The sequence below is a fragment of the Protopterus annectens genome, chromosome 11.part0 (assembly GCF_019279795.1).
Source record: "Protopterus annectens isolate FY-2018-M chromosome 11.part0, PAN1.0, whole genome shotgun sequence".
Lineage (NCBI taxonomy): Eukaryota > Metazoa > Chordata > Ceratodontiformes > Protopteridae > Protopterus > Protopterus annectens.
The window spans coordinates 1,175,035,684-1,175,050,659 of NC_056745.1; the positions used below are offsets into that span (position 1 = coordinate 1,175,035,684).

Consider the following 14,976-nt stretch of genomic DNA (forward strand, 5'->3'; position numbering starts at 1 on the left):
GGACACTACCTAAAAAAATCTTAATTTATGTAACATTTAAATACATTAATTAGATCTCCTCTTAGGAGTCTATACTCAATGAAGTACAAGGACAGAGGTGCATGTCTTTCACTGTAAATCAACTGATACTGATGTCACAGACCAGGTTAAGGCCACACCTGTGGGTTACTTGGAGTGGAGCTTGACTTTACGGATATGCATCCTCAATCCCATTTCGAGAGGGTCCGAGATCGCAGGACAGAGACAGAGGTGGAGGAGTCTGTAGTCTGAATGGTAGTGTGTACAGGCATGCTTTTAGCCTCCTATCTTGTGTATAGATTTTTTGATCTCCTGATGATCCTGATGAGGCGTTCTCTGGTCCTCCAGCTGCTGCATGCATTGCTTTGCAAGGCTGTACATGAAGAGGCATTGTGTACAATAATGGGCCTTATAAGGGAAGAATACAGGGATATTCCTGCTGTCCCTCTGAATTACTTGCCTTACTTATGAATTGGGCCCATGTAGGCTTTAACCTTCATGCGACAACAACAGCTGGGTGCTAAAAGTTAGGGTTGCTGTCAACCACCAAATCCACCCAAACTTAAACTGATTGATTGTGTAGATTTAGTTGTGGGATATCCACTCTGTGGGTAAAGTGGATGATGCACTTGGTGACTTTGAAAGTGACCACTTTATGGTCAAATCTTACCAGGGAGGATGATACTGTAGGGATGCCGCAGTGGTTACTCATATTGGTTAATACCAAGTCCAAGATATTATCACTTCTTGTGGGGGTATCGACTAGGTGTTCCAAGGCATTTGCATTGACAAAAATCAAGGAATCTCCTGGCATTTGTGTTCTGGCATGAGCAGTTCTTCCAGTCTATGTTTGGGTAGTTACAGTCACCCAGGATCAGGGTAAAGTATTGAATCTTGATAGATTCAAAGAGGTCCAGATAGGCAGATTGGACATCTTGAGTCAAATTTGGGGGCCGGTAGCTAGCTATGATTTGAACAGTGGTCTTATCAACAGTTAACTGCACCTGGAGTGTATCATGTGGGTCATACTGCTTGACCAGCCTGAGTGTGTGTTTGTCTTTAATGTATATTGAAACTCCATCTCCTTTGGCTTTACTGCCCACAGTTTGGGGTCTGAATGTATGACAGGATGAGTAACCAGGTAAGGCTGGGGTGCTCTCCACAGCTTTCAGCCAGGTTTCTGTAACTGCACAGATGTCAGCATTTTCCTGGGTTAGGAATGCTTGCAATGGAGTGCAGTTTCATGTTTAGAGTCCTATCGTTTAGCAGCATGACCTTTAATTTGGGTTTTGTTGAAATTTTTATGTTGGTAGTTTTAACCTCATCACTTTTCCTAAAAAATGGCACTATGGGGGAGGCAAGAGCCTTTGCTAGAAGCCTGAAACCCAAGTGAGACAGATGCAGGCCATCTCTGGCAAAGCATCATAGTCTGTCGATCATATCTTCCCAGGCTTTCAGGTACCGGATCTCTCTGGAATGACACCAGAAACTAAGACAATTGTTAAAGTCAATCATTTTCTATTTGTATTGAGGCATCATTCTGGGTAACAGCAGAATGCTGCTTAAGGCTCAGGACATACCTGCCTGGTACACATATTCACCAAGCCCAATCATGTCTTCTCTTCATATAGTCCAGGGAGGTACATCTCAAGTCATTCACAATTAGGCCATAACACTTTCTAACGACAGTCTTAATGTGCCTGCCAAATGTAAAAGAAGAATCTAATAGGACCCCAAGTATCTCACATGTAGGACTTCAGATAAAAAAGAAGTATCCAGGGCATAAGGATATTCGTGGATGTAGTGTCCACAATTCATCATTATACACTTTACTATTAAATTAAGTCTATTGAAGAACTGCATTCAGACAGCCTTTTAAGACACTATAACCAAAAGTGAAATTTCAAACCAACACCACAAACTGTAGAAAAACAAATAAAATTCAGGATAAAGCACTTCAAAACTCGGAATCTTCAGCTATTCAGCCCTTTAATAGACAAGAGAACAAAAAAAAAAACAAAATACAATGCCACACTGAGGAAATGAAGTAAAGCGCTTTTCGTCTGGTGCAATGACCAAACTTCTTCAGACAACAAACAGCAGGCACAAAAAACAGTTAGGTTTGTAACCACACAAGAGAACTCCCCCCTCCACCCCCTAATTACACAATTAACCAATACAACACAAAAGCAAAAACAATTAATTATATACATGAATTGCAGCTTAACGACCTAAGATAAAATTCATTAAATTCCTTGCTGTTACTAAAAGCAACAAACACATCTAATGTCATAAATTAAGTACTATAAGACTTAAAATAGGAACTACTAAAAAGGTATAACATCCTATTTAACATAATACATACTTTAAAAATCAAAAATTAAACATCAAAAGATGTTATTGTTGTTGAATACTCTGCCCCTCAATGTTAAATATACTTAGAATTCAGAACTTATATTATTCAGCCATTTCTCTACTGTAAAACTTTGTTACCTTAAGGGATAGTGTGCCTATACATAAGGGGTTCACCATGTTTGTCATACTAACATAAAGTCACTGGTAGCAAAATGACAGTGAATATAGATATATATATATATATATATAAATATATGAATATATAAATATATGAATGTATATAACACAACTCAGAACGCATAAATCTGATAGGTTACTCATAATAAAAACACTCATAAAGATATAAACTATAAATTATAAATTATCTAATAAGACTTTTCAGTTTCAACAAGCATTGAATGGAGCACCCATCATTGATACCAAGCATCTAAACCAATCTGACACATCAATTCTCTTTTTTCTAATAGTAAAGATCTCGGGCCTCCCCTATCTCTATCACTCTAAAGTTGAAACTATGGGTAGGCTTCGTTTTAATGTGGGCAGCTAGTGCACTTTCGACCGTGCTTTTCCTGACACAATAAAGGTGCTCATACACAAGCTCCCTCAGTCTACGATCCGTTTTCTAACATTCATATATATATATATATATATATATATATATATATATATATATATATATATATATATATAATATTCACTGTCAATTTGCTACCAGTGACTTTATGTTAGTATGACAAACATGGTGGACCCCTTCTGTATAGGCACACAATTCCTTAAGGTAACAAAGTTTTACAGTACAGGAATGGCTGAATAATATAAGTTCTGAATTCTAAGTACATTTAACATTGAGGGGCAGAGTATTCAACAACAATAACATCTTTTGATGTTTAATTTTTATTTTTAAATATGTATTATGTGAAATAGGATGTTATACCTTTTTAGTGGTTCCTGTTTTAAATCTTATAGTACTTAATTTATGACATTAGATGTGTTTGTTGCTTTTAGTAACAGCAAGGAATTTAATGATTTTTACCTTAGGTCTTTAAGCTGCAATTCATGTATATAATTAATTGCTTTTGCTTTTGTGTTGTACTGGTTAACTGTGTAATAACGGGGCGGAGGGGGGAGTTCTCTTGTGTGGTTACAAACCTAACTGGTTTTTGTGCCTGCTGTTTGTTGTCTGAAGAAGTTTGGTCATTGCACCAGACGAAAAGCGCTTTACTTCATTTCCTTAGTGTGGCATTGTATTTTGTTTTTTTTGTTCTCTTGTCTATTAAAGGGCTGAATAGCTGAAGATTCCAGAGTTTTGAAGTGCTTTATCCTGCATTTTTTTGTTTTACTATAGTCAAAAGTGTTAGTAACCATACAGCCAACTTTGCTGTTGTCAGAGAATTTACTGATCCAAGTTTTCCCAGAGGTAGGACAGTTAAGACTTCAACAATCCAAAGAGTAAGGGGTCCAAAACAGATCCCCATGGCACTCCCACCATGATGCTTTTAACAGTTGAGTAGTAGTCTTTGATTCTAACTAAACATTTCCTGTTAATTTGCCATTTCATCACCCATCTAACTATGTAAGGGTTGACTTTAAATGTGACCATGGCCTGTACTAATGCATCATGGTAGAGTGAATTAAACACTTTGGCAAGATCCATATAAATAACAGACAATCCATTACCCAGGGAGCTGTTACTATGTTCATAAAACTAATCAAATTAGTTAAACACAAATGCCTGGTTAGAAAGCCTTATTGGTAAATACCTGAACAAAAATCAAAGGACTGTCAAAACACAAAGCAGAGGGCAAGCTCAAAGCATTTCCCCAATATACAAGTTAGGCTAATAGGGTTATAGCTATCTGTGGTGCAACAGGATAAGTTTTTTTGTAATGGGTAAAATTATCACCTCTTTCCATATACTAGACACAGATCCCTCTGCCAGGGAACCAAGTTTTCTGCTGTGCTAGACAGAAAAAACATTAAAACCATCAGGTCTTGCTGCAGAATTTGGCGTGACAGCTTTTAGTGCTTTGGAAATGGTGACAACAGAAAACACTGGGCATTTATCAGAAACATCAATAGTTTATGGAAATTTGGGGTTGCTGTCTGATTCCCAAAAAAGTTACTGGTGTATAAATTTACTAGTTTGGGTGGATTAGTAATAAGAAAATCTTTGATTTTATGGTGATGTTAGAAGGCATATCCTTTCAATAGGTTCCCTATTAAAATCGCAAAGGTCCATTTACCCGAATATGGAAACGTCGACACATATACGTCGAACCATGAAAACACTGATTGTCCTGAAATGTGAAATCCGAAATGTCGAATTGTCACGGTTGGCACTTCTGCGGTATAGCTCCATAAGGTAAGTGTGCGATAGTTATGGACCTTAGGGTTAGGGTGCCGGTTAAGGTAAGTGCATAGATAGTAATGTACGTAAGGTTTAGTGTAGGGTTAAAAGTAGGGTTTTGTTAAGTGTATACGTGTGGGTTATTTATTTTGCTTGGGTATAGCTCCGTAAGGTAAGTGTGCGATAGTTACGGACCTTAGGGTTAGGGTGCGGGTTAAGGTAAGTGCATAAATAGTAATGTATGCAAGGTTTACTGTAGGGTTTTGGTTAGTGTATATATGTGGTTTATTTATTTTGTTTGGGTAGGTAGTATGTAGCGCGCAGTGGGGATGGACAGCTATGACTGTTCGAGATTTTGAATTTCGCAGTTTAGGGCGTTTGGTGTATTCGCGGTTCACATAATGTGTGTCGATTATGTATTCGCTGAATAGGTCTTTCACGGTTCTAATATAGACCCTTTCAATATGACAGCAAGTGTTTGAACAGAGTCTTGTTGTTCTTAAGATTTTCAACAAATTTAAACTTAGTTGGTCATAGCATGTTTTATCAACTTGCAAAAAAATATTTTGGCCCAGTTACAGCACAGCTTCTTAGCACAGCATGAATTTTAAATTTCTACCACAGTTTTGCCTTCCTTGATCTATAGTGAGATAACTTATATGACCACTGGGGGAACTTTTTCCTTACAGAAGAAACTCAACCAGTAGGGACAAATTGATCAATCAAATCATAAATAACATTATAAAAGATTATTCACTTTCCTTGGGTATTCAAATTATCTATTTTATTTTGCCAGTACTAAGAGTGTATCTTAAACTTTTCCGTAAGAATCTTGAACCTATAAAACTTCCTTATAGACCTTTGACCCTTAAAGTTATTATCAGCTACTAAGCAAACTTCACAAATTACACAAAGATGGCCTGCTCTTCCTAAATCAGTTTCATTGTGACAGCTAAGTGCCTGATACCTATCATTCAACCAAATTATAAATACCCAGAATTTTCAGTCTCTGGAAGCCTTGACAATTTGAAAATAGCTGCATAAAATACAATCATCTATAACCAAACATGGGATTAAGACTAAACAGAACATCTGAGTGTGATACTTGGACTTCCATACCTAACACGTGGCAAGTTATTGACAGCTAAATGTAAGCACTGGCTGTCTGACACAAGGCTGTTGTATTAGTATTGCATATGCATGTAATTATAAAATGGTTGCATCAATGACAAAATAACAAGCTAAACAGAAATAAACAAACAAAGAAGTGTACCATGCATGGGGACTGCATAGTATGTTACAAGGGAAATGCTATTATTAATTCAGTACAATTTTCTAAATACTCCCTTCAAGTGTGACTTTTGAAGCTGTTTAGTACACAGCAAAACACTTAGTGTCAACAATAATTTAAAGAAAGAGGACACATATCTTAATGTCCATTTTTCTGAAACAAATAAATGATCTTGTGTGGTAGAATTTTGCAATGCAGTTCATTAAAGTCTAGAGATTTTACACTGTTTCTTTGAAAATGTGCTTATATTTTTCCATCATTTTTGTTACATACTGTTTTTTAAATACATGTTTGAGTAGTATTATACATTCTTAACAGAAACAGGAAGAGTTGTGTGCTATTTAGTATTCAGATTTTGTGCTGATTAGATTTCCAGATTTTTAGTTGGATGTACCTGGCTTTCAAGGCCCTTTGTTCCGATTTTCAATGTCTGCAGTTTAAGAGGTATAAGACATTAACTTCATATAAACTTGGAAAAAATCTGCACATCTAAATTAATGGATGGAAATGTTCTGAACAGAAATGAAGAATTCCACATATATGTGCAGCTACTGTATCCACAGGTCATTTAGACCCAGAACCATTTTTGGATGTAATTACAGATTATTTGGACAAATATGTTAACTTTAAAGAAAAAAAAAATGCATGGCTGCACTTGGTTAATGCCTGTATCAAAATAATTTTCTCTAGCCAACCATTTGCAATACACAATGATTTTGGTAGTGCTGTATTCTGTGACTAACTAGGCTATCTAATTTTTTTCAGCTTTTTATTTACTTCCTCAAAAGACCAGTCTCCCTCACCTCTGATTCCTGCCCCATTCCCATTCTCCCCACCTCAGAAAAAAATTCTTGAAAAGCTTGTTTATACATAACTTACTTGGTTAATTGCACAATACTGTCTTCTCAGTGGAAGCATGTCAATCTGTAAATGGCTATTTTAGTAAATGCAAAGAAACCGAAGGCAGTTCGTCAAAACCGCCTTCAACGACAGTGGAGATTGCCTTTCTCTCCACTGCTGTGCAACCTCAGATTTCCTGTCAGGGTTGGGGAGGTATCTCTCCCCACCTGGTGGGTGCAGGGGGCTTGCCCCCCCCACAAAAGAAACGGTTTCAATGTTCACTGAAGGCTGTTTTGACAAGGTGATTTTTGCTTATTTGCAGTCATCAAAAATGCCTTCAGTGGATCAACATGAATCCCTACTCAGCGCCAAACAGCATGGCTTGTGGCCTGGCTGCAGCACCTCACCTGCCTTTTGGACCCTTACAGATAACATCCTCCATGTTATGGACATAAGTTTACTAACTGGGTTCATTTTCTTTTTTTGGTCTAACCAGGGTCTTTGATCTGGTTGACTACACCATACTACTTGACCACCTCCTTGCAAATGGTATCAGTTATGACACTATCCCCTGCTTTCACAGTTATCTAGCTAACCATTTTTTTCTCAGTGCAACATCACTCTACCTCCCCTTTCCAATCTACTCTCAGAAGTCCTTCAAGACTCCATTCTTGCTCCCCTGCTGTTATCCATTTACATCATCAAACTGACCCTCTTATCTCCTCCTCCTTCCTATTCTACTGTATGCAGATAACATGGTACTATATTGTTCCAACAACGCAATCCCAGCCTACAGCAGGAGCTACAAGCAATATTCTTTTCCCATACATACTGGCTCAGCAATAACAAACTAATACTCAACTCCTCCAAAACAAAAATTATGCTATTTGATACCTCACCAAAACTATACAAAAATGCAATGCTCTGCAAATTCATGACCACCTCAACAATCACACTGAGCAAGTCATCTCACTCAAATACCTTGGAATTTGACTGAAGCCCCACCCCCCTAAACCTCCATCTAGATGACATCCAGAAAAGATCAATTCTCTCGATTTCTGAGCCAACAAAATCTCATGTCTCTTCATACTAACCAGGAATGTCAAAGGCAAAGGAATAGTTCTGCCCCAAATTTGAGGTGTGTTTATCCATTTTTTTTTTAAGGAGAACAAATTTAATTGGTGGTTGCATAACATGTGATACCCCTTGGAGGGCTTTTTAAATGTGTGTTTAGCAACTTTTTAATTCTGAAGAAATTTGTGATATATGCTTGACAAAACTGCTCAATTTTTATTAAAATTTATTTTTGCTTGGTTGTGGGTTTGTTTTCCTTTTTCTGGACCCAGTTTTTATATTTATTGCTGGTCTTTTCGTGGTTCTTGGTTTCTGCCAGCTGAAATATGGCCTTTCACTGGTGTCTGCTGCATCTAAAACAAATACCTCCATCATTCATAACATCTCAACTCCATGTTTTGGTTGATCACCGTCTCCCCTAGAAATGGGCATCACTCTGTAAGACTAGAGAAAATGGACTGTTTTTATGCAGCTGTGGTCCAACTTCCTCTTTGTTTGTCAACTGTATAATCTCCTCAGAAATGAGTCCAGCCCCCGCCTCCATGTTGTTTACACAAGTTTCAACATACAATGTTAAAAGTTTTAATCACTCCGGTCCAGCTATGCTAGCTCCCACTACTAGACTCAATTTCTCTAATCACTCATTCACCCTCCTAAGCCTCAAATTGTGGGAAGCTCACCCATCTCAAAGATCTCTACTTACTCCTCTTTTCAAATGTAACTTAAAATTCATCTACAAATGCTCCTCTCTGGATCCATTACCTAATACAACTAAATCCTATCAAAGACTACTTCATTCCTAATTTTACTTACTGCCCTAGTTTACTTCTTCAAACTCCAAACCCTTCTACAACATATAAACTCTTGTAAATATTACAGAGATTTGACCTACTGTGACTTCTTTTTCAATGTACTCAACTAGCAACTGTGTGCTTCCTCCCTCATCTGTCCTATTAACCTTGTATATACGTGTACACTGTGTTGCATTTCTACTTCTTTCCAATTGTCTTCTGGGTTGCATTTTACTCCTCTTCAGTTGTGCTTAAAATGATTCTCTGCTATTTGTCTTGTTATTGTACAACGCAAATGTTGTACCTCTCGGCTGCGACTAAAAATGGTCCACTGAGATCAATCATCTATCCTGGTTACCAACTGAACAAATAAATAAATGGATGCTTAACCAAATTAAATATACATATGTACAGTTAAAATACAATAAAATTTGCTCAATTACTTCAGCAAGGATTCAGGCACCCAGGCAATGAGACATTTCCCTGTGTTACATTTGGTTGGGGACTCATGGCTGAAGTGACATTCAGCTATAGAGAAATACAGCTGCTGTGAATTCCCTGTGGGCAAAGAGAGGAACACTGCCATGCCCACAGCTTCAATAACCAAATGCACAGGGGTAAAATAATGGCCATGGCCCCTAACGCAACATGATAACAGCAGGCAGTATGGCAGGCATCAACAGCAGGCTGGCCAGTGGACATGTCAGTGGCAGTAAAAATGCAGTGCACAATGGACAGTGCCTTTATAATTGGGTGTGCGTGGACCACTACCCCCCTTCACAATGTCTAGGAAATATTGCCTAAAATGCATACTGGAGCATAAATGTGACTAGAATAGCATACAGGATTTCTTCCATGCTGTAGCTCACTTCTACATGCTGTAGTTACTTAAGCATGTACTTACACCAAGCACAATACTCATTACTTCTTCTACCTCAATGTACTTGGTTATCAAAGCTGTGGGTATGGCAGTGCGTGCTTCTCTTTGCCCACAAGAAATTCACAACAGCCATATTTCTCTGCAGCTGAATGTCACTTCAATCATGTGTCCCCAACCAAATGTACCACAGAGAAACGTCTTGCTGACTAGACACCTGAACCCCTTCAGCAAACAACAGAATTTAGACTACTAGACAATTAGGTAATACTTCTGCCTGACATAGCTCTCAACTCTTCCTGATTTTGTCTTGTACTTTTGGTCTGCCCATCACAAAATGTTTGATTTTCTAAAGTATCACTGTGGATTACAGTCAGTCAATAATGCCAGACATTAACAGTGTCATACTTTTAATTGTTCAGAAAATGTATGTTGATACAAAACCTGTTGTTCCATTAATTGTTACACGACTTAAGAGTAATATTTAAAAGCCAGCCCTGATTTTACATCTTTGTCCCAAATTCTTGAACTATAAAGTTGAGAGCTATGCTGCCATACAACAGATAATCTTTCACTGATAGTTCATCTCACGCAGTATAATTTATTGTTATCGACATGAATGGCATTTGCCAGCAATACACTTACACATTTCAATAGTTTTATCTCATCCAGGGCTGTTTCTGTATAATGCTGTGCACTTTTTACAACCTTCATCGCCACAAACCTCTTTCCCCTTAAAAGAAGCAAGAAAATAGTTAGAAAATATTAGTGAAAACATGACTCCAATAAAAAGTGTGTAATAAAATGAAACATTAAACAAGGTATTTAGTAAAGTATATGTAGCAAACAAACCAGCATTCCTTGGCTTCTCATACTTTGATGACTGTGGCAAATATACAATGTATCTAAAGAAGGTAATCACCTGAAGAAACAATATTTACTATCCACTTAGAAAACTATATTAACAGAGAAATTTCTGAAGCTGTTTTTAATTTTCTGAGTTCAGGGTTACCAGTTTAACAGATTTTTTTTTACCTATAATGAAAATGATCATCAGTATTAAGCACTCCATTTCAAACCAACACAAAACTACTAGACTTGCAGATAAAGCAAAATATTTTTTTAATCCAGGCAATGTAAGCCACAAAAATGTAGCCACTCTAGGACTGGTCTAATGAAGGAAATACAGGAGGCTAGTACACTGTATGGGGTTAAAATGTAATCATCTGCAATTGTTAATAATGGGTGTTCAGACAGAAAACCAGCTAAAGAGGGGAAAATTTACCATCAAAGATATTATTTCTTCTTGGAAGAAGATAAGCCTCTGATGCAGAAAGACTGGGATGTGGATTGATTCAAGAAAGTGCATGAAACATTCTACCATCATTACATGCCTTGAGCATCACAGGTGGTAAAAACTTCAGGAGAAAAATAGAGAGCTTAGGGATGTGTGAATACTTCAACACTCCCTGAATGTTCTAACAATGCTGGAAAGGGAAAAAGCAGTGTTTAGAGCTAGAAAAAAGGGCAGTAGAGCTGTGTAAGCTGATGGTCAGCTGGAGACATGAAATGGGACGTCTCCCCCACCCCCACAAAAAAAAAATCCAACTTCTTTCCAGAAGATGGCATCAATCTGTTTACATAGGCTACTTAAAAAAAATTCCATGCTATGGTAAACCAGGAAGGGATGACTATATCCAGAATTATTATTTCTCCTGCTGCCTGTAATTTCCTCCTTGGTGGAAAAACTGGCTAATGCTCATCTATTTGCTCTTTGTCTGTCTTCCATGTTTGCTGTCAATCTAGCCACTACTAAGGATGCCCACTAGTTCTCCATCATCAGGAAAATCCAGTCTCTGGTCAGCCACAATCCAGACAGCTCTAATAAAGCTTCCCATCTTCTGGCTCTATTACTGTCTGTGGTGGTGGATATGTGCAAATAGAGATGTGAGGATCTGCAATGTCTTACACTGGGTGCATTCTTACATACATCCTATGAAGGCTATCACATGTACTGTGGCATGGCAGACCCAAGTGCATATTCCTGGCCTACACAATGCAGACCACACACCATCCGTTCCAGTAGGTTCTACCATTAGAGAATGATGAACTTTCTTTTCTCTCCAAAGGACAACAAGTTGACATCAACCTCTCACCCCATCTACCCCTGTCAGCTTTGCAATGTCCAAGATAACAGCTGGTCTTGTATTTTGTGGGTGACAGAGCTTTGACTCACTGTCTCTCAAAGCCATCAACGGTTACAGCTCACCTTTTCAAGTTTTGCCTAGCTACTGGGAACTAAAATTTAGACATAGGGCACTGTCATACTACTTTTTAAATGCAATTCTCCTTTTGTACTAAATTCATAATTTCATTGTAAGAAACTGCATTATGTACCCACTTAAATATTATGTTTCTTTGAAAATGTGCTTATATCAAAAACAATCAAACATACCATACTAAAATATTGTTTTAATTTGTTCTGTGTCTGCTATAGGGTAGCAAGAAAAATACTATATGACAAAAGTCACTGTGACAACAGCTCAGTGCATCCTTAAAAATACCTTCTAGGGCAGAGAGAAGCCCTAGGTAGACAAGACAAATGCTGGAAAGGGAAAAAACAGTGTTTAGAGCTAGAAAAAAGGACAGTAGAGCTGTGTAAACTGATGGTCAGCTGGAGACATGAAATGGGATGTCTCCCCCACCCCCACTGTCTCAGCTGCACATAAAGCAAATGTACTGACTGCTTTTCTGTTAATTAATGCTCTAATTTAATGGTGCCTTGGGCTAAAACAAAGTACTGAATGCTTTTTTTTCTGTTAATTATTGTCTAATTTAATGGTGCTCTGCATTGCTATTTTAAGTGTTTTTTCTGCATGAAATGGGTTTAAGATTACATGTTAGCTACATATTGTCAAACCCCTTACTCATAAAACAGGCTGGGGTACTGCATTAGAATTGGAATTGTAGAGTGGTAGAGCTTTTCAACTACTGTAACATACATTGCCTGCCTTGCATTGTTTAGTAACTGTATTTGCTGCCCACTACTAATACCTCTTATACCACTCTCCCTCATTATACACCCTCTTTCTATGTGTATCCCTAGGTCTCTCTATCTACCTACTAAAAAACTTGCATGAAGTCCTTCTCTTCTGATTATGCCTGAATTACACCTACTTCCATACCTGTAACTTCAAAACATCCAAATAACGTAACCTTGTGCGTGTCTCCTCTCATTTTACAGTATTTCACTCCAGAAGCTCCCTCCCTGCCTCTAAACTAAAAGGAACACCTCCTGCAAAACATCTGAAATTTCCCTGGATTTGTGCCTGCCAGCCTGAGCCTTTCGAACTACTGTGAGGACTCCCCAACACCATAATTTGTTGAATGTATGTAGACCTAAATCTAGTATTGTAACTACCTATTAATCACGTAATTGTACTTTTCTGCCTCCCTGTGTGAGTGATTCAGCAGCCTACCGCAGACCGACAACTACTCCCCCTTCCAGGTCTTCTATGTCCACGAAGTTTTCATAGTGTCCTAGAAATTTTTTTCATAGTGCACCATTAATGATACCTGCTCCTCTTTCCTGCCTGCTATCTTCCTAGTTAACACTAGGTGGCAGCACCTACCATCCAAAGCCAGTAAAACCCTATTCCCAACTTGGCTTCATTTTTTTGTAACTGACTGTATATCTCAATATCCTAGCTAACACTCTCCAAACGCTGGAAATAAACCCCAACCCCTCAAAGCACAAACTAGTTGTACTAAAGCATCAACATTTACCTTTGTAAATTATTTCTCCCTTTATTTTTTCATAATAGCTACCTGTTTAACCAAGTTGCTGATACTTTTTTCCTGCTGACTTTCTCCTTTTGCTCTATCCCGCTCCGTTTGCCCTACAGGCTCACTACGCTCCCCTACTCTACCCCCAAATTCCACCCACCCCCAGTGCACCTACACTTGTACTTCCTCAAACCACACCCCCTCATCACCTGCACTACTCACACACACCATCTACCTAACCCCTCCCACTTTCATAAACACATCAATCCCACACACACACCCACCCTCTCTCATACATACACCACACCTCACACACCCATACTACAATGCTTACCTTCCCACAACAAGCTCTACTACTATCTACCCTTCTAGTATCCCTAAACTATATTACCCAACTTAGCCTCCACACTAACACATACCTACCTCTAATCACACACACCACCACCTCAGACCCCTCAAATACATCCCACTCGCATTCACAGATCTCCCTAGAACTCTACTCTTCAAGCCCATCCAATCTTTTCAAACCATCCTTACTCCCTGCCCCACCATCTCCTCACCCTACTCTAACTAGAGATAATGAAATCCTCCCCCAGGTTACCATATCATACGCACTGATAGGCCTCATAGAAAAGGAGGAGGCGTAGCAATAATCTACCCCTCCACTCTCACTTTTACTCCATTGACCAACCCCATCCCAACTTTTGCCAATGCAGAAATGACTGTGGGCTTTTTTAAAACTTAACAAATACAAATCCATCTGCATCTGCTCCATCTACATCCCACCTGGAGTCAATACAAAACTCTAAAAGACATCCTCTCTTGGTTTAGCTCAAACATCAAAAATGAAACCTACAGTCTTGGTGATGTAAATATTAACTGGGCCTCCTTCCTCATAGATACCCCAACTCAATCAACCTCTACAATTTCACCCAACTAATAGACCTCCAGGCAGGCCAAACAAAGATGGTTCCTCTGGTACCATCTTAGATTGGATACTTACAACATACCCTAACCATATCTCCAAAGCCGGAATAATACCAGACCCCCTAGGTGACCACTTACCAGCCTTCACAGACTGCCTACCTTCCCACATAGAAAAACAACACATATTCAAGCTATCCCGAAACCTATCTTCCTTCAACCCCAAAATCTTCTCTGAATGCCTCAAAGTTACTAATTGGTCTCCACTGAAAAGCCTTCCACTAGATAATGCTGTCACATATTTTAACCAAACTTTCCTTACCTTACTTGATAAACTAGCCCCTTTACAAACCAAACGTATCAAAACTAATTCCTGCCTCTGGCTATCCCAAGAAAATAAACTGATAATGAATCAAAGAAACAAAAAGTGGAAACTGTACCAAAAACAAAAAAAAAAACAGCACCCTCCAAGAATATAAACATCTTCGTAACCTGGCCAAACGATCAATAACAAAAGATCGCAAAAACTACTACAGCAATCTGCAATACAAGCACTCAAACAATCCAAAGAAATTCTGGACATTCATCTCCTCAATACTCAACCCTGGTAATAATTCCAACCCCTGCCCCAATCCTAACCTCTCAAGTCTTGAAACAGCCACTAACTTCAACA

The 14,976-nt window shown here is 38.4% G+C and overlaps 1 protein-coding gene across 2 annotated transcripts in view; it reads right to left on the bottom strand.

Moving 5' to 3' along the window:
- The window catches only part of SRPK2 (SRSF protein kinase 2), a 3,154,866-nt gene that overhangs the window by 1,629,912 nt on the left and 1,509,978 nt on the right, over positions 1 to 14,976 (bottom strand). For both annotated transcript variants that reach the window (XM_044088527.1, XM_044088528.1), the window contains exon 5: positions 10,239 to 10,326. In XM_044088527.1, coding sequence (XP_043944462.1) covers positions 10,239 to 10,326 — 88 coding nt within the window. The remainder of the gene's footprint in view (positions 1 to 10,238; positions 10,327 to 14,976) is intronic.